The sequence below is a fragment of the Chanos chanos genome, chromosome 3 (assembly GCF_902362185.1).
Source record: "Chanos chanos chromosome 3, fChaCha1.1, whole genome shotgun sequence".
In the NCBI taxonomy this organism is placed as follows: domain Eukaryota; kingdom Metazoa; phylum Chordata; class Actinopteri; order Gonorynchiformes; family Chanidae; genus Chanos; species Chanos chanos.
The window spans coordinates 48,234,715-48,254,520 of record NC_044497.1 but is presented as its reverse complement, the minus strand read 5'-3'; the positions used below and the strand labels follow the sequence as shown (position 1 = coordinate 48,254,520).

General features: G+C 42.8%; 1 protein-coding gene across 1 annotated transcript; it reads left to right on the top strand.

The window, feature by feature from the left end:
• The first annotated feature begins 1,578 nt into the window (after positions 1-1,578).
• On the top strand, positions 1,579-18,013 carry pnpla7a (patatin-like phospholipase domain containing 7a). Its single transcript, XM_030767394.1, has 36 exons — positions 1,579-1,643; positions 2,370-2,404; positions 3,028-3,099; positions 3,391-3,478; positions 3,730-3,812; positions 4,080-4,174; positions 4,479-4,619; positions 4,902-5,061; positions 5,335-5,415; positions 5,569-5,697; positions 5,903-5,983; positions 6,651-6,792; positions 7,009-7,092; positions 7,335-7,420; positions 7,511-7,663; positions 7,784-7,861; positions 8,114-8,319; positions 8,698-8,829; positions 9,010-9,133; positions 10,253-10,366; positions 10,504-10,570; positions 10,748-10,897; positions 11,331-11,394; positions 12,130-12,298; positions 13,234-13,416; positions 13,943-14,061; positions 14,939-15,095; positions 15,501-15,617; positions 15,719-15,788; positions 15,929-16,045; positions 16,145-16,293; positions 16,577-16,729; positions 16,854-16,970; positions 17,149-17,233; positions 17,518-17,633; positions 17,828-18,013. Exons 2-36 carry the CDS (start codon positions 2,372-2,374, stop codon positions 18,011-18,013), a joined length of 4,101 nt encoding a protein of 1,366 aa, XP_030623254.1. The 5' UTR covers positions 1,579-1,643; positions 2,370-2,371.
• The last annotated feature ends 1,793 nt before the right edge of the window (positions 18,014-19,806 follow it).

Sequence of the window (19,806 nt, the reverse complement as noted above, 5' to 3'; positions counted from 1 at the left end):
ACATGGGGAATAATAACTGAACTGTTGAATCTCGTTGGAATATTGAACTTTGGTGATTCAAATCTTTGTCATGCTTGTACAGTTCAGAGGTCATCAGCAGCAGTAGCAGCAGTTCACTTATATTCAGTTACAAGGTTACATATGATATGCTACTTGCTGAGATTATAAGACTAGTATTTTGTGATATTAAACATTTTAGGTATTTTAGGTATCATGTAGCTATCTTTGAACTAAAGTAGTGAGAAATGAAAAGAGATAAAGATGGGAATGGATCCATGGTTTACAAATTGTGTTTATTCCTCTTCAGTATGACAGATTAAGTTACCAGTCCCTCAGAGACTATTTGTGTTCATGGATGTCAGTTTGATTATGTGCAGATATGCTGGCTGAACAATTATTCCAGATAACGAGCTCTGAAATTCTATTGTGTTGAGGTATGATCAGTGCTTTTCTCCTGTACATGTTGAGACATGAGAAGAATGTTCAGCAACTCACAAAATTTCACATTGTAAAGTGTCCAAGTAGAATGTGATTGAAAGCCATATTTTAAGTATATTTTAGGTACTGAATGCTCTGCAGCAGTTGGCAAGTACTCATATTTGAATTATGATTTAATTTTCTTTACTCACTTACTGCACATTCAGAATAATACCCAATACTTATAACTGTTCTTTAACAAATCTAAAGTCTAAGTTGAATATGAACAAGTCCAGACATAAACAGGCATATGAAACCACTTGATTTAATTGCTAAGTTTAAGGACAGATGTCATTCTTTTGCGTGCCACACATTGCAGCAGTATATAAAGACATACTGCCTACACTGCTAACTACTCGTTACCCTTACGTCACCTAGCTTTAAAACGCTCGCAGCTGCACTCAAAACCCCTACAAAATTCAGCCCTTAATCGCGGTAAAGTTAGTTTTACACTGGATATTCGCAAGCCTGGGATTTCACTCTTCAATCTCTCAGAAACGTAACGTTAAAAATAACTGGAGTTGCGTTTTCTTACTCAGGAGAAGTGAATGAGCATAGCATAGTCTTGGTTTTTCGCAACATATTCAGTGAACTGTACGACACTAAAGGATATGCGGCGGTGATAGATGAATTCATTCCTTGTTAGTAAAATAAACTTAAACATGTATTGTTATTTTTAGACGATCCCTTAAGGACTGATGAAACATTCTCTATGGTTTGGTTCAGTGAATATTTTCATAAGCATACTGAACGCATTGCGAAATAGCAAGACTGCAGTTTGTTCTCTGTCTTCTCCTGAGTGAGAAACTCAGGAATGCAACTCCACTTATTTTTGACGTTTCGTTTTTGTGAGTTTGAAGAGTAAAATCCGAATCTTGTTAATGTCAAGTATAACTTCACCACCCGTAATATTTGAATAATATGCATTAATTAACCACTGGATGAGTACATGGCTGTTGCTCTTGTGAACACTGTCAACAAGCAGTCAATGATCAAAACACGTACCAGAAACGCTGCTTCTGATTGGCTTAGATGAAAAGGGCTAGCCAATTGACAGCCAAGATAGTTCGATGTCTAACACTGCCAACAGTAGAGAGAGTCTGATTTAAGAAAGTTTAGATGTAGAACGAAATTTAGCGCTTGGAGGGGGAAATTTGCAGACTAAGGTAAAACTACACATTCTGTTATGTGTTGAGTTAACGACTGCACCCATGCTTTAAAACAGATTTTTAAAAACATTTTGTTTCTGTGTAAATGTGTGAGGTTACCGACTGTCTTTTGAAATGTGAGATATAGCTGTCAGGTCTGAGTTCAATTGGTTTTAAGTCTTCTCGAGTCTTAATAGCTGTGCTAGCTAAGCCAGTACTAAATTAGCAGTACTACGAGGATTCCAGAAAGTATCGTTTTAAATTGTAACAAAGTTTTAAACGAGTATGCACAGCATATCTGTGTAAGCATTGTAATGTTCGCTCATATGTTCTGTTGATGTTCTTTTTTTGCCAGAGATATGGTTACCAAGGGGTTTCCTTCCCTAGCTAATTTGTATTTCAGTAGTTAACAAAGTTAGCTAGATTGGCAACTTTAATAAGCCAGCTAATTTGTAGTATAATCAACGTAAATGACAGTATACATGATGGAAACATAGGTAGCACGTTGGCTAATTTACGTTTAATGACAACCTCATGATGTTGCACACCTATGACCTGTTATTGCCCTCCGCACATAAGCACAGACATTTGTCAGTGTTCTGTCTTGATTAAATGCATTAAACGATGTACTGGCTTTATCTACGTGGTCCATGGGGAGTAACAGATAACTCTGTTAAGTAAAGACAGGTTGATTTTGCTTTGTTCGATGAGACGGTCTTACGCTCTTTGGACTTCTGTGTGTAGGAATGGGGGACGACGGTGGTCAGTGCGGCTACCCGGTAAGAAAACAAAACAAAACCCATGTCACTCAAATGTCTTAACCTGTTTTATGTTTGCCACAAAATTCCTGTGCAAAATGCAAACGGTCCAGACATCTTCATTGGTACAGACATTTTATTCCAGCATAGTTTTATGGATAATCCATAGCATCTTTTAAAGGTTTTTTAGCCACTCACGTTATAGAATGCTGCGTTCTTTTTCAGTCAAGCCAAACTTTGCTCCCCTGTTTAGTACCAGTCACTGTATCTGTCCAAGTACCACATGCATACACACACATTGTTAAGCAAGTGAAGGAAGGAAAACAGCCTGAATAAGCATTTCCTTCCTTAAAGCCTGAAATGTCACATTTCACCTTTTTTAGTCTTATTTTCACACAGTTTTATACACACTGAAAGCTTTCTTTCAAAAAAGTCCAGTTTATACTGAAATGGAAAACTAAAATAGCTATCCTCTCTCTCTCTCTCTCTCTCTCTCTCTCTCTCTCTCCATTTGTCTCCTCTTTTCTTCTCTAGCTCTGTTTCATGCACATATGTGCACACCAAGCAACACATGTTCACACAGTGATATTTACACAGACATACTTAAATGCAAACTCTGTCTCTGTCTCTCTGCTTCCCCTCAGGTTATGCCGAGTGGCAGTGATATTAGGGCCCGTCTGCAACAGTTTGTGGAGGAGAGGATGCAAACCACCATGGTACTGCACCACATTTAGTAGTAGACTTTTACCTCTTTTATCATCTCTCCCTCATTCGTAGGCCACAAATGTTGGAATTCTCTCAAATTTATAAGGGTCTATGGGATTGTGTTATTTGATCTATAGATGGTCTCATTCAGGAAACTATGACAGATAACTTATTATTATTTTTAATACTGTCGTAGAGTATCTTGTATTATCATGTATTAGATAGAGGGGCTTTTTCTCTGTGGTGTCTCTGTAACTGGATTAGTTAATTTATGAGTCCATAAAAGCATATCTGTCTTTTAGCTGACAGGTGTTTTGATCGGGGCAGTGGTGGCGGTCTCCTTGATTGGCATCTCTGTTCTGTTCCTCTACCGCAGATACAAACTATCGAGTGAGTTCCTCTCTCTGTTTAACCGTGATTTTCGTTGTACGTTCATAAGAAAGATTGTTGGTATTTCTTTTGTTCTGTTGTCTGTCCGTTGGCCACTAAGGTAACATTTCTGTTTGTTTGCCTTAAACAAGTTTTTCTTTTGTGTTTTTTCCAAGAATTATGTCACAGCTTCCTGTTGTTTCTGGTTATTGTTGTCTTGCCTTTTTTCTGCTGCTACTAGACAAACAAACTGTACTATTGTGCGTTTTAAGGTGGACAGCAGGCAGGTGTTCCGCGATATCGATTCAGAAAGAGAGACAAAGTGCTCTTCTATGGCAGGAAGATTATGAGAAAGGTCAGTCAACACTCGTTACTTACCAGTGCTGTCATCCTTTGCTCCTCAATAACCTCCTAATTAAAAGCAGGAAAATGTACAGAATTCATCTTCCCATAGAGGGCAGTATGCAGCGTGTTGCATTAAATACTGCCCCGCTTAATGCATTGCAGACAAACTGTGACTCACTGCCTCCTCTGTATGCTTTTTGCTATGCTGGATAATCCCTTGAGCTCTCCCCCCCCCCCTCGCTCTCACTCTCTGTCTTTCACGTCCTCCCTCTTACAGGTCCAAACCCTGTCCTCTACTCCAACCTCATCCTACTCATCAGTTTCGAAACAGCGGCCAAGAAAGAGAACCAAAGTTCTGAGCATAGCACGCAGGTATTAGTTAGAAGATGTTCACTGATTATCTCAATCAGGAAACCGCAAACATCTGTGCACTTCGCACTGTACTTGCACCACTGACAAGTTACTGGGAGATAATGAATCGAAGCCCACGTACTGTATAATGATTGCATCACAATCATTATACCGTACCCTATGCTTTGCTCATAGGCTTGTTGCCAGCGCAGTGCTGTTAGCAAACTCGTATTTGGTCATTTGTGCAGTGGTTTGAGTCACTGTGCTGTTCAGTATGGTTGAGATGGTTGAGGGTGGAGTTTACCTTTGCCGTGTTGTGCCACAGGATATTGCGGATAAGGAAAGAGCCACCAACCCTGCAGCCTAAAGAGCCCCCGCCCTCACTGCTGGAGGCAGACCTGACAGAGTTTGATGTACAGAATTCCAACCTGCCCTCCGAGGTGCTCTACATGCTGAAGAATGTCAGGTAGATATGACTGTGTCAATCTCACACATGCTCCTACACACTTTTTTTTTTTTTCTTTAAACACACTGTTTGTAGGTGGGACTGAATGAAAGGGTATAACCAGCATGTATATACACATGTGACCGTAACTATGGTCCTTTTTTTTAGAATAATTATTTACCCCCATTCAAGAGCAACTACTGTTGTGTCTTTTGTATATGCCGGGGGTTTTTGTGTATGACAGGTTCTGACTGGGTGTGCATCTGCGCATGTGTGTATGTGCGTGTTTTCATGTGTGGTCAGAGTTCTTGGTCATTTCGAGAAGCCGCTGTTTCTGGAGCTGTGTCGTCACATGGTATTTGTGGAGCTACAGGAAGGAGAGGGGCTGTTCCGCCCAGGCGATGACGATGACAGCATTTACGTTGTTCAGGATGGACGCTTGGAGCTCTGCATCCATGAAAATGTGAGAAGAACGGCAAAGACATCCCCGAATTTGAAGTCTCAGTATTCAAGTGGTTGCATTCATTTGATGTAATATCAAAGGACATTTTTAAGGACCATCAGTTCCTCAAAATGTCTCCCTGGGCTAAAAATACTGCTGTAGTAGACTATGTGTGAACAGATGAGTCCTTTCTAACTGTCACACGCACTCTAGACACACAGAGCTGTTTGTCACATGCCTGTTTGAATGATTTTGGGCGTTTATGTTCATTTGTAGATGTGCTTGTATTCTTAGGATGGCACAGATCCCGTTGTAAAGGATGTTCTTCCAGGAGACAGTGTACACAGTCTGCTCAGCATTCTAGACATCATCACAGTAAGCCTGTCACACACACACACACACACACACGTGCCCACAAAAAGTATGCTCACCCTTCTGCTCCTATCCTTTTTAGCTTTATCCCAGTCTGTAGCTTTTTGGATAATCCTCTCTTTTCCTTCCCTCTTTCTCTTCCTGTAAATCCTTCAGGGTTATCCTGCTCCTTATAAGACAGTGTCAGCTCGAGCAGCAGCCCGCTCAACCATACTGCGTCTTCCAGCATCCGCCTTTCAGTCAGTCTTTGAGAAGTACCCAGAGACTCTGGTTAGGGTAATACAGGTACTGGCCCAGCCTTCAGTAAACACACACACACACACACACACACACACAGATGCATGCATGTATAGTATGATATGTGCAGTCTCTCACCTACTGCTTTCATCTTTGACAGAATAACCTTTGTCTCTTCGTGAGATGGAGTTATTTTGTAGGTGCACTTTTGGCTGATGTGGTTTTGTCTCTCTGTGTGTTTGGAACTGTGCAGATTATCATGGTGCGACTGCAAAGGGTCACCTTCCTCGCCTTGCACAACTACTTGGGCTTAACTACTGAGCTCTTTAATCCGGTAAACGAAAACACGCACTCACACTCTCTCTCCCACTCACACATACACACGTACGCACGCACGCACGCACGCACGCACGCACACACTCACACAGCAAGTTATTTCATGCAACATTAAGCAGGGTGTGATAATGGTTCCTGAGTACGAGTCATGAGGCGCAGTCAAAATGAGTAACGCGGATCATAATGCTTCACAAGTCAGTTAAAGGACGCTGACTCTCTTGTCCTCTGTCGTTTCTTTTTTTCTCTCTCGTAATGGCCAAGATGATTCAGGTGACATCATTTTCTCAGTGATTTCAAGAAACAATACATAACTCAGGGGAAATTTATTGCATCATGGCCAGGATACACATATTGTCCTTTTTTACAGAGGATTTGACTTTTGGAGTCTTCTGGGTCAGCGTCCGACACGCCAGCACACCCAGTTTCACTCTCATCGTATTTCTTGGAAAGTCTCTTAATGTGTTGCTTCCTTTTATCATTATAAACAATTGAATTATCTTGTCTAATTCTTTAATTGTATAAATGTGCTCAGAGATAGATAGAGTTTTTTTGTTCAGCTATGAGTTAGTTTTAAATAGCTTAGGCAGTTATTTTCAGTACTGCCTGTATGAGAAAGTGTTAAATGTGGTGTGTCTGACACAAAACTTTTTCTTGTGTGGTTCTAGGAAAGGCAGGCGGTTCCTTTGACAGCAGTTGCGAGCGTTTTGGTTGAGAGCAGTCCAACCAAAGGCCTGCGTCGACCACATTTTCACACATCTGGAGACGACGGTCATGCCCAGACTACCGCTGAACAGCATTCAGACTCAGGTACTGTAACGCATGCGCACACACACACACACACACACACACACACATACATACACGCTGAAATATGCACACATACAGTTTCATACTAACTCAGATATTGATATGTCTGTGAATAAACACACGCACAGACACACATGTTCCGGGACACACTCATAAGCTTCATGCCTGAGACCAATTAAGAAATGTCACTGCGGTTTTGTCACTGTCTATGTTTAGATGGCGGCAAAGCCAGCGCGTCTGAGAATCCTTCGCATGCCCTCAGAAAAGCCCGTTCCATCTCTGTGCCTGCTGATGTTACAGGTTTGGTCACGGTCATTTCATTATCTCAGCCAGCCGTTAACACGTGCATGCAGCCAGTGCTCTAATAAAGCCCAGCAGAGATTGGATATTTTTAAACACTAAAACGCCTATATGTGTTTAATGTTGTAAGCTGTGAATCATCTCAAGCAACGCGCGCTGTAATGAGGTCAGAGTAAGAACATATGTGTTGTGAGGCTGTGGGGCAGAAGACTGCGGTGCCTGATTGTGTGTCTGCTGCCCAGGATTGAGCGGGAATGACCTGAATATGGCGTATGAGAGAGCCAGGGTGACCATAGATGAGCCTCCATCCAGTCCTGTCATTCATAAGGTACTATAGAGATTGTCCGCACGAGTCCATTCGCGTGTACGGCTGAGGTTACAAGCGGGCTCTCACTCTCTGTCTTTCTGTGATCATTAGTCCATTCTGAAGAAGAGTGTGACGATGCAGCACACTCCCTCTGCCGTATTTCACTACACAGACGGAGGAGGGCATTCGGATGTCAACCCCAGCAAAGTAGGGGCCATATTCCAGGCAGCCAAGAAGGATCTATTGGGGATTATCCAACTCCAGGTTTGTGTTTGTGTGTGTTTCTGTTTATGTGTGTGTTCGTGTGTGTGTGAGGGAGAGAGAATGATAATGATGATAATGATAATGATGATGATGATAATGATGTGTGTGTGTGTTTGTCAGGACCCCAGTCTGCTGGAAGGGAGAGTGACTCTTCATCAAGTGAAGGCCGGCTCTGTGGTGGCTCACCAGGGAGACCAGGTCAGTCTGTTCGCCCTCCCACACTCTTCAAATTTCTTCTAAATTACTTTATACAAATGAGTACAGATTACTTCAGACTTGTAGATTAGATATGCTATTTACGCTGTACAGTTTGTGCCCTGGATTCTATTTGTGTGTCATTTGACTGACAGATGGGTGGGTGTGTGGTTGTAGATAGCATGGGTGGCTGTGCAGTCTGTCATGTGTACTGTTTTTCTGATTGATGTAGGTGTGTGTGTGTGTTTCCTGTAGGAAGTGAGTGTGCAGTTTGTGATCACCGGCATGCTGCATGTGTACCAGCGTATGATTGACAGAGAAGAGGAAACGTGTCTGTTTGTGACCCACCCAGGGGAGTTGGTGGGACAGTTGGCAGTGCTGACTGGAGAACCACTCATCTTTACTGTGCGCGCTCATCGTGACTGCAGCTTCCTCTCCATCTCCAAAACACACTTCTATGAGTGCGTCTCAGAACCCCTCGTACGCCCGCTCACACACACACTCCCTCCCTCCCTCTCTCTCTCTCTCTCTCTCTCTTCCTGTCTCTCCCTCTCTGTCTCTCTTCCTGTCTCTCCCTCTCTCTCTCTCTCTCATACATGTTCTCTTTCATCTTTTTGTCTTTCATTTTTTTCGGTAACTCTACCTCCTGCACACAAAGTTCACGGTGATATTTGCACAGACATACTCAAACACAGAGAGATGGTAACATTGAACTTCCTTTTTTTCAGTGATCAAGACTACACAGAACATAGCACAGGCTTAAACCCCAGAGCATTCCCAGATGACTCATATGTATGTTTGTTTGTTTGTTTGTTTGTTTGTGGGTCCTGGTCTCTCAGAATCATGCGTGCGGAGCCAACCGTGGTGTTGAACGTGGCCCATACTGTAGTGCGCAGGATGTCTTCATTCGTCAGGCAGATTGACTTTGCTCTGGACTGGATGGCTGTGGAGGCAGGACGTGCTGTCTACAGGTACAGCGTAGCCTCCCACGCCGTCTTTATCATGTCTCACCCTCAAACATCACAAAGAGCTTTCAGACCCGCACTTACATGTTAGAGGGATTTTCATTTTCTCTCCTGATTGCTCTACTATGAAAGCTGTATGTTGTTGTGGGCCTAACTGAGACGCTGTTGTTTGTGGGTGCTTTACAGACAGGGCGATAAGTCCGACAGCACATTTATAGTGCTGAGCGGACGCCTGCGTTCCGTCATTATGAAAGAGGACGGTAAGAAGGAGCTGACAGGAGAGTACGGCCGGGGAGACCTCATAGGAGTGGTGAGGTCCTTTAATATCCTCCTTTAATCACTGTTATGGATCTGTAAAAAAAAGCTTATGCTGAATTAGTAGATAGTTAGGCATTTACTGCGATGTGATTGCATTTACGGAAATAATGAGTCACTATTTAGATCTCAAACACACACACTCTCATATATATATATATATATATATATGATAGATATAAGAGAGAGTGTGTGTGTGTATATATATCTCTCACACACACTCTCTTATATATATATATATATATATATATATATATATATATATATATATATATATATATATATATACACATATACATATATATATAAGAAAGTGTGTGTGTGTGAGAGATATATATAATATATATAATGAATTCATTTTTGGGGTGCAGCGGAAGATAAAGTTTTAATTTGGTACTTTTTTCACCTCAAAAAAAAAGAGAAGAAAAAGCTGAGGAGTCTGTGACAGCCTTGACCTGGACTTTGAGCGTGGGCTGTTCATTAATATGGCTGTCATGTTAGGTGTGTGTCTGAGGAATATAGAGAGGGATTTTTATACCGTTAGGTAACACATCTTTTCTCAGGAGATCCCTCCTCCTGTTTATTCATGCCCTCCCCCTCCCTGTTGGCTGACGTCTCAGCACATCTCCGTGGTGATGCCAGTGCTTCTAAGAATACCTGGCTGTGCTGATGCCATGGTTACACGCTCATGGAAACTGGCGTAGACACACTGTCCGTGGGAAGAGTTCTGAGTGATATTCGTTTAGAGGTCTCTAATGTGGCGGGTCCAGATTTAGTCTCTACGTCATCGAAGGCATCATATTAGAAAGGTCTAGACCAATTTTAGCAAAGCCAATTCTTGTTAGTATCAGGAAACTCACTGAACTTAAAGTAATACATCTTTGAACTTCTCTGCCTCTGTTAGATGTCTGTTTTTAAGCATGTGTGACCTACTTTTTGACAGTCGTGTGAAATCAAGAAAATTCTTTATTTTTGCTTAGACCTTGGGAATTATAATACTGACACGCTGTGCTGTGAAGGAAAAGTAAAAGATGAACACAAGGTTGTCAAAAGCAACGTTAGCCTGAAAAAATGTGTTTGTTTTGTTTGGTTGTGTGTTTTGCGCTGAAACCAGGTGGAGGCTCTAACCCATCAGAACAGGGCTACGACTGTGCATGCGGTGCGGGATTCTGAACTGGCCAAACTCCCCGAGGGAGCTCTCAGTTCTATCAAGAGAAAGTTTCCCCAGGTATTCCCTCTGCTCCACCTAAGGCTTTTCATTATTCTCTACTCCTACAAGCAGCTTTGCAGTTCCCTCACTCTCTTGATTCCTTTGACAGCTGCCGTGTGTATTAGCTCTCTTTGTATCTTTGGGCTGTGCTTTAGGTGGTCACACGGCTTATTCACCTGCTTGGCCAGAAGATCTTACAGCAAGTCAATGGGCCTCTGACAGGTGTGTGTGTGTCTGTGTGTGTCTGTTTGTGTGTCTGTTTGTGTGTGTGTCTGTGCTTCTCTATCTAAAGCCTGACTGTAACAGGCAGCAATGCAATGTGAGAAGGTTAAGCCGTGATTTGTTTCCAGCTACCTCTCATAAACGTCATTTCTATAAGCTTTTATCTGTTCTCTGCAGCACGCAGTTTGGCCCTTCACACCCCGGGCAGTAAATGGGATGCTGGGAATCCCGCCTCAAACCTGTCCACTGTCACCGTACTTCCTGTGTCAGAGGAAGTCCCCCTGACCGCATTCACTCTGGAGTTACAGCATGCTCTCATCTCCATCGGTAAAGATCTGTGTGTGCTATCACACGCTGCCTGTTCAAACTGGCCGAGGACCCAGATAGCTGCACTGTCATGTGATGGCGAGACTGGGACGGTGTTAGTCAGAGTGTACGTGTGGCCATTCGCTGAAAGCCATCAGATGTCGCCGATGGTCTGATCTGGGGGGAAAAAAAAAATCGGGAAATGCATTTTCATCTAAAAGAAGAATTTAATTCTGTTTATACATCCAGTTTTCATCTCATTTTGCTTGAGTTTCATTTTCAAGTCAAAATTTCAACATTCTCTGCCATCAGGTGTAGTAAGATGTCTCCCATGACAAGAGAGGTCATTTCTTAAAGCAGGAGGTCACTCTTATCGTTTGATAATGTTATGTGGATATCTGATCTTACTCAGTAACTGGGACAATATTCATAAATAATGCTATTTACCTCTCAGGTCCTACTCTTCTCCTCACCAGTGACATAATCAAACAGCGCCTGGGATCGGCGGCATTGGACAGGTGTGTGCTCAAAAAGCTTCCAGTGTTTTCCGTGTCTGCTCGAGTGTGTGTGTGTGCGTGTGTGCGTGCATGTGCGCAGATGTTTGTATTCTCATTACAACATGCAAATCCACTGCTTATGTATGTAAATTTGTTGTCGAATAAGTGTTTGCTCACCGCCTCTTAAAAAAACAAGAAGCTCGTCTTTTTTTAGGCCGTACTAAAGTGGTTGTTTGATGGTAGGAGATGAAAGGAGATGTGCTGTGTGATATGGAAATGAATTATACCATTACATCTAATCAGTGGTCCGGTGAGACAGCATAACGGACCAGTGCCTCCATTTCAGCTCCTGCGTCGCGTTGTACCATTATTCACCAACAAGAATAACTATGACATGTAACTGCTGCTTTATTCATCTCACATTACTGATTGTCAGTATCTGGTAAAGTTTGCAGACTTGATAGAGGTATAGTCAACATTTAAAGCAGTGCAGTTGGTCTTTTTATACAGACTGGCTGACAGATACTGACACAATAAGTCACTGACCGTGAAAGAGAGACTCTGAAATCTGACTTACACCAAAACTCCTCTCTAGTTTTAGTCTAGCGCCTATCCTAGCTTCTAGTTGTCAGCCTGCCCTTAAGCAGTTTTCATTCCGTAAAACATGATCATGCGGTGGCCATGTTTGGACCTGAGGATACACGCTGCCTTGGCCGACTGGGTTTTGGTGTGACCGTTTTCTCTCGTGTGTCCCAGTGTTCATGAGTACAGGCTGTCCAGTTGGCTGGGGCAGCAGGAGGACATCCACCGCATCGTTCTCTACCAGACCGACAGCACTCTCACGCCCTGGACCCAGCGCTGTATCCGTCAGGCCGACTGCATCATTATCGTGGGCCTGGGAGAGCAAGACCCTACTGTGGGAGAGGTACACAATGTCTCTGTTCAACACGGCCAGTAGAATTACTGTGTGTGGTTGGACCTCTTTATCGTGTGTGTGTGTGTGTGTGTGTGTGTTTTAATCCTGTTTTTATCGTTCCTGTTTTGTTCTATTCAGACATCATTCATTTCTTATATGTACCGTAACTCCCTGAATGGTGTGTGAAGTCATACTGCAAGAAGACTGAGTAGTTATCTGACAATATAGTCGTGTACCCTGTGTTTTTATTTTTTTTTTTTTAAAGTATAATTTCTCTGTTTGGGTCTTGATTGATTTCAAAATTACAAGTTTGAGAGGATTCTTTTCATGTAATGGCCAGATGCTTTTTGTGGGGTTCTCAGTGGTTGGTGGCAGAGTTCATTTGTTTGATGTTGGATTAAAAAGCTGCAAGGAGTGCTAGCCCCCTCATCATGTGTTTGCTGTGGGATTTTAAAAGCTCCCCAGCTACAGCTTCACAATTTAGCCCATGTTATTCATCCTTTAGACAGTACAAAATGGGCCCGGAGAGAGAGAGAGAGAGAGAGAGTGGTAATTACGTCCGCAGAGACGGGAGGAGGGAACGGCGGCGTATACTAAAACTGAGATGCAGACAGACCTGGACAGCAGATCAATATTCATTCAGATGCGCTGTGACCTTGAGCTGCTTGTGGAATGTCCTCGGTCACTCTGCACGCCCCCTTTTCTCTGAATGCCTCTCAGAACAACCTGTATCTGATGCATCTGACTAAACCTGTGGCTTTCTTTTTTTTTTTTTTTTTTCCCCCTTTTCTTTTTCAGCTGGGCTGATCTGACCAAAGAGACTGTCCGTATCTGATCAATGATGAAAGTGTTTTGATCACACATCTCTTTGATTTAGGTAACCTCTCTCTCTCTCTCTCTCTCTCTCTCTCTCTCTCTCTCTCTCTCTCTCTCTCTCTGGGCAGCTGGAGAGGATGTTGGAGGGCAGTGCAGTGAGGGCACAGAAGCAGCTGGTGTTGCTGCACAGGGAGGATGGGCCGCCGCCCAAGGGAACAGTGGAGTGGTTGAACATGCGCAGCTGGATCTCCAGACACCTGCACCTGTCCTGTCCACGCAGGGTCTTCTCCAAAAGGAGCCTTCCCAAACTGGTACGCCGCTCAAATACTGGCCACGCTACGTCACCGAAGTACTGCTCAAATTCATACACTGCCTGAGTAGCGCTCAAACTAGAATAGTGCTTAAAGTGGACTCAGATAGTGCTCGCATAGATGAACTGCCCATAGCTGGCATGTCTCTTCACAGCACAACACTTGCTTTTCAGTAGAGTGCGCAGTAGAGTTATTTCTCTGTGGCTCATAACATGGCGCTTGACTCACCCAATACTTAAGTTGTGTCACGAGTTCTTCATTATTCCACTTGGTGACTCTCCCACCCCCAGCTCATTTACAGCATTCCAGTAAATGACCTAACTGGTCTTATGAGACTGACTAGGAGCTATTAATGCATCAACTTTACAGTCCACTCAGTTGTAATGATATGAATCCTTTGGTGATACAGGTTATACAATTAACTAGCGCATTATATTTCCATGTCAGTTATTATTGGCGTCTCTGTCTTTGTGGCTTCCTTACCTTCAGTCTCGTTCCCTGTACTCTTTCTCTTCCACTTTGTCAGAGGGAGATGTACCAGAGAGTGTTCCAGAAGCCGGCAGACCGTCACTCGGACTTCTCCCGGTTGGCCCGTGTCCTGACGGGCAATGCCATCGCCCTGGTGTTGGGGGGAGGAGGGGCCAGGTACCTCTCTCCTTGTGTGATTTAACTGTTACATTGACCTTTCTTTAAAAGGAGAGGGTTTCTAGAAACTGCCTCAACCGGCACGGGTCAAAAAAAAAGAACCCAAGTCTACGAGGAACCAATAGGACAGCAGAATTAAAACTTTTATTACAAATTACAGTCACCTTCATGACCATGCTTTTAACTTTGAGAGATAAAAGTACCTGTTTTACTGCAGACTAATATAAAACCTTAACTGCAATCTCTTTTTTTTGTTGATATATTTGTTTATTGCCATGTTGTCTTTTCTATGCATTATTCAGTAGAAGTTTTCTTTTAAAGCTTGTTTTCAGTCTACATGTCCCTTGTTTGACTTATATGCTCTCTCTCTCTCTCTCGCTCTCTCTCTCTCTCTCTCACTCTCTCACTCTCTCACTCTTTCTCCGTATCCATGCTACGTTAGTCAGCGCGCTCTCTGTCTGTCTATTCTGTCTTCCTCTGTGCTCTACAGGCTCTTTCTGGTTCTTTAAGGTTTGTTTATTTTCTCCCTCCGCCGTCTAGTGTGGTCACCTGTAGTTGACTTTGTTCTCTCTGTGTGAAATGTTTTCCATGTCTCCATCCTTTTTCCATCTTGACTGCTATTCTGAGGTGAAATGCATTCTAAAGATAGTTTGAATAGGTACAAAGAATAACACAAGCGTCGCAGTGTTTTCTAGGACAAAAGGACTCTGCATAATAAGTTGATCTTTTTGGCATTCTTGTTAAGGGCAATGGCAGTTAACACCATTCAGATAAACTAGTGTCATTAGCATCCTCCGTAAAACAGAAATAATGGCTATTTCTGACAGGGTTACAGCCAGAGGTTAACTCTCTCTCTCTCTCTCTCTGTGCCTGTCAGAGGCTGTTCTCAGGTGGGGATATTGCGTGCTCTGATTGAGGCTGGTATCCCTGTAGACCTGATTGGAGGCACATCCATAGGCTCTTTGATGGGAGCTCTGTATGCTGAAGACCGCAGCCACAGCAGGATGAGGATTAGAGCCAGAGAGTGGGCCATGGTCTGTCTTCATCCTCTTATTCCGGATCTTTCCACTACCCCATTCCCATTCCGTTTGGCAGTTTAGTTTAAAACACAAAGGCCCAGATTCACATAACCTGCTGTGACAGGTCAAATGCCTCAGCTGAAATGAAATTACCTTTATCTCAAAAGGTGACAGAGATGATTATTGTCGTATAGTTTTGACATTTCTAGGTTAGCTATAACCTAGAAGTGTCAAATATGTAATTGTGACATTACTGGGTCAGTGGAGGTTTGATTGAATTAAGCAGAACAATAAGCTGTTGAGTCAGCTAACTGTGGACTCCTCTCTCTCTCCCTCTATCTCTCTCTCTCTCTCTCTCTCTCTCTCTCTCTCTCTCTCTCTCTCCCTCTCTCTCTCTCCCTCTCTCCCACTGGTATTTAGGAGATGACTTCAGTATTTAAGAAGGTATTGGACCTGACTTACCCCATCACGTCCATGTTTTCTGGAGCCGCCTTCAACTCCAGTATCAACGCCGTGTTTAAGAGCAAGCAAATAGAGGTAGATAAGAGACCATCTAGCGCCCTGATGTCTTCTGAGACTTAAAAACTCATACTGGTTGTGGAAAGAGATACTGATTCCCGGTTTGATTTTCTCTGTAGGATCTGTGGATCCCCTATTTTAACATCACCACAGACATAACTGCCTCCACCATGAGAGTACACACAGATGGTCAGTTCTCAAGAGTATTTTGAGTTTACTTTGAGACTTGACAATTAAGGTCACCTTAAATTTTAGATTCTCTCTCTCTCTCTTCCTTCTTTCCCACTCCTCTCTCTCGCTCTCTTTTTTTGTTTGTTTTTCTGCCTCAGGGTCTTTATGGAGATATGTTCGTGCCAGCATGTCCCTCTCCGGCTACCTTCCCCCACTCTGCGATCCCAAAGATGGACATCTGCTCATGGACGGTGGCTACATCAACAACTTACCAGGTTCATAAAGCCTTTTACGAGTTTGACACCATTAGACTTCATCTCTATGAGGTCCATCTGTTCCTTCACGCTTTCCATGTGTTCTTCTGCTCTCTGTAGCTGATGTGGCACGCTCCATGGGTGCCAAGGTGGTCATAGCCATAGACGTTGGTAGCCAGGATGAGACTAACCTCACAAACTACGGGGACGCCCTCTCTGGCTGGTGGCTTCTGTGGAAACGCCTCAACCCCCTAGCAGAGAAAGTAAAGGTGAGAGAAGCATGACGCGCCTAATTTATATATCAGTGCTGACTCTCACCGTGACTTTTCCGTTGAATAATAATTTGCCGTCATGCGTGGGAGTGATTTGGTTTGTTGCGAGCGCTAATTATACGGCAGAGGTGTTTGTAATTGTTTTGCTAATAACACGTGTCCTTTTGTGATCAACCCTTTGCTACTGGCTCAGGGGTCTCCATGAGATTTCTGCTTCAGCGCTTATGTATGTATGTGTGTGTGTGTGTGTGTGTGTGCGTGTTTGTGTGTGTGTGTGCAGGTGCTGAATATGGCAGAGATCCAAACTCGACTAGCTTACGTGTGCTGTGTGAGACAGCTGGAATCTGTCAAGAGCAATGATTACTGCGAATACATAAGACCACCCATAGATCGATACCGCACGCTGGAGTTCGGCAAGTTCGACGAGATTGCCGTAAGTAATCCCCACGGTTTAATGTCGTATTGTTATCAAGCTGTTATTATAGGTTGCCAGAGAAGGATAGGTACAGTGTATTGAATCCCTTTGGATCATCACTCACCCTGTCTCTCTTGTTCAGGAGGTGGGTTATCAGCACGGGAAGACCGTCTTTGACGTGTGGTGCAGAAGTGGAGTGATTGAGAAGATGCTGAAAGACAGACATCAAGAGGAATTCCACAACACACAGAGCAACAATGTGAGTGAGACACTGATGGCTGCGACAATGATGAACATTTAAGATGGGGAAGAAATAGAGAGATGAGATGAAGGGAGGAATGAAGTAGATAGAAGGAGGGTGGGAGGGACAGTCAAACTCGAGGATTTGTAGAATTCACTGATTTGATGGATGTGTTTGGCTTGTATTGCTCTCACAGGTAGTGACCTGTCCAAATGCTTCTTTCACCGACCTGGCAGAGATCGTCTCTCGCATCGAGCCGGTCAAACAAGCCCTCGTAGACGGTGAGCAGGAGAAGGAAGCGGGGACTCTTTGGGGCTCATTGGCAGACTCAGCTAGGCATTCTTGGCTTTTTGCCCTCTGGGCTGTCATTAAGTACTCAGCACGTGGATTACAGCCAGAATGAAATCGTCTATAAAAACCGTGCTTTGTATGCTGATGTAATATCATTTAGTGAAATGTTTTTGCCTTATCTGACCTCACCGTTTTTTTGGGGGGGGGTATTTTGGTATGCATTCATCGTCTCTCTGTCTCTCTCTTTGTCTCTCTCCCCCCCCCTCCCCCTCAGAGGAGTCAGACTATCACACAGACTATGAGGAGGATCTGGTGGAGAGTGCTCTCTCAGATGTGGAACTGTCTAATCACTGTGGTGAACATGTGGAGGAGGACCTGACAGCAGACACGGTGGGGCTGAGCATCGTAGTGTTTCAAACATTACCGCTTTTATACTTCAGTGGGAGGAAGAGTCACTCTTATACAGTTACTCACAGATTCTTATGTTTTGATTTTCTTTTTTTGGTTTGTCCTCAGATGTCATATCTAAGTAGACCTTTTAAAAGATAAACGGTATCTTGTTTCTAAAACGCTCTCATGACTAGGACGAAGAAGTGGAGAGGGAACACAGGCAGCGGGGTCACCCCGGCGACGTGGAGGCTGTAACCCCAATATACTCTCAGCCCACACCACCCCTCGACCCTCCCAGTCCTGCCGAAACCCCGACGCTGCGTGTCAGAAACGTACGTGGAAACCATCATCTGGCCCCCAACTCGACCCAAACCCACTGAGACTGAACTCCAACAGCTCTCTTAGTCAATTCTGTAGTTTCACATTTCGTTGTGTTTTTTTTGTTATGCGTTCTCTCCTTGGGAACGGAGGGGTAACACTCATCTTGTTTCAGTGTTATACATTTCAGTTCCTTTCTTCTCTTTGATACTCAGTTTGAGATAAGCAGTCTGTGAAGAAAAGAAAAGATCACAGATCTCAACACTGATGTTAGTCTCGCACAGAGTCACAAGCCAGCTACTACATCTTATGAAAACAGTAATGAGAGAAGATGAGACTCTGTTTTCAGTGTCTGAAAGGGCAAGGTTCATATGGGAACATATGCTCAAAGTTCTTAGAGTGTTATCTTTTGTTTATTTCCATTATTTCTACCATTTAATCATTTTGCCTCCAAGGCTGTAGTTGGATATTGTAGTAAATATGCAATTGCCTATTACTGAGCTAATTGTAAGGTCTTGTTAAATGTGTGAAATCAGCCAAGAAAAGTCTGTCTCTAAAAGGGGATCAGACTGCCTGATTTGACATTTGTTGTCTGGTAGATTCAAACAGACATTTTCAGTCACACCGATCAATTTTTTGGGGTAAAACCCTTAATCTATCAATGCAATTAAGCACAATGAATGTGACTTAAGAAGAACTGTTCTTTACATACCTCTAGCACAGCCCACACACACACACACACACGCACACACACACACACAAATATACTCGCACACAAACTCTCAAATGCTCAATCAATTACCATAAGCCTAAGCCTATCAATGCAAGATTTCTTTTTTCTCATTTTCTTATGTATAAATTTTGATATAAAAGATGCGAGATAGCATGTGTTGTCTAACAGTGCCTTTACAGGCAATAACCTTAATACTGGCTATATTAGCACTTGAGATAGGGTTCATCTCTCAGACTAATCTTATATGTTTGAAATGGGATACTACCACAATCTAGTCATGAAATCCTAAAAGAATGGGAACAGAAAGAAGATTATAGTCATGTGTATTTGGCACGAGCAATCTCTTCCTGTTTTTGGCTTTACCCTGATTAGTATGTTTATGCCAAAGCGTTTAACATACTCAATGACATCTTCTCAAGCACTTTTGAATCTCATGTTTGGCTGCTGTTGTAGGCCTTCTGTGTACCAACAAATAAGCATTACATTTACGCCAACATTTGTTTTTTATGGAAGGACAAGACAAATGAATTTCAAGGGGAAAAAAGCTTGACTAACTTATCAGTGATAGTTTTTATCAGTGTTACCTGTGTCATATGCAGTGGTCTGTGTTTAGGGCAGTTTGTTTCTGGGGGGGGAAAAAAGTCATTTCAAATCATTCATGTTTTCGAAAAAAAAAAAAAAATCATTTTAGCAGCAATCAATGCAATTTTATGACAAAGACTTAAAAGGTCCACTGACATTTTCTGTAATCTGTCAAACACTAACAACTAATAAAATGCTCTTGATTATTTAGTGTGTTTGTTTTTTTTTTTGTAACTTGTTTTGCAATGTCCTACATTTGAAAATTGAGTGTTGTGCTTTTCTTGGAAGACCAATGCTTTGTGACCTGATTCATGATTCAAGTCTGTGTTTTTTCCCCACTTCATCTTTATTGTCTCCCTCTGAAAAATAAATAAATACATAGCTTCTATGCCATTTGGGGTGACCACATTGTCTTTTCGATGTGGTGAAAGCCTTTAGATTATGAGAAATATTGTTATATTAGACCAATACATAAATGTTCTGGATCTTTAAAATGTGCAAACCATGGGGTACATGAACCAATAATTAATGAAGATAAAT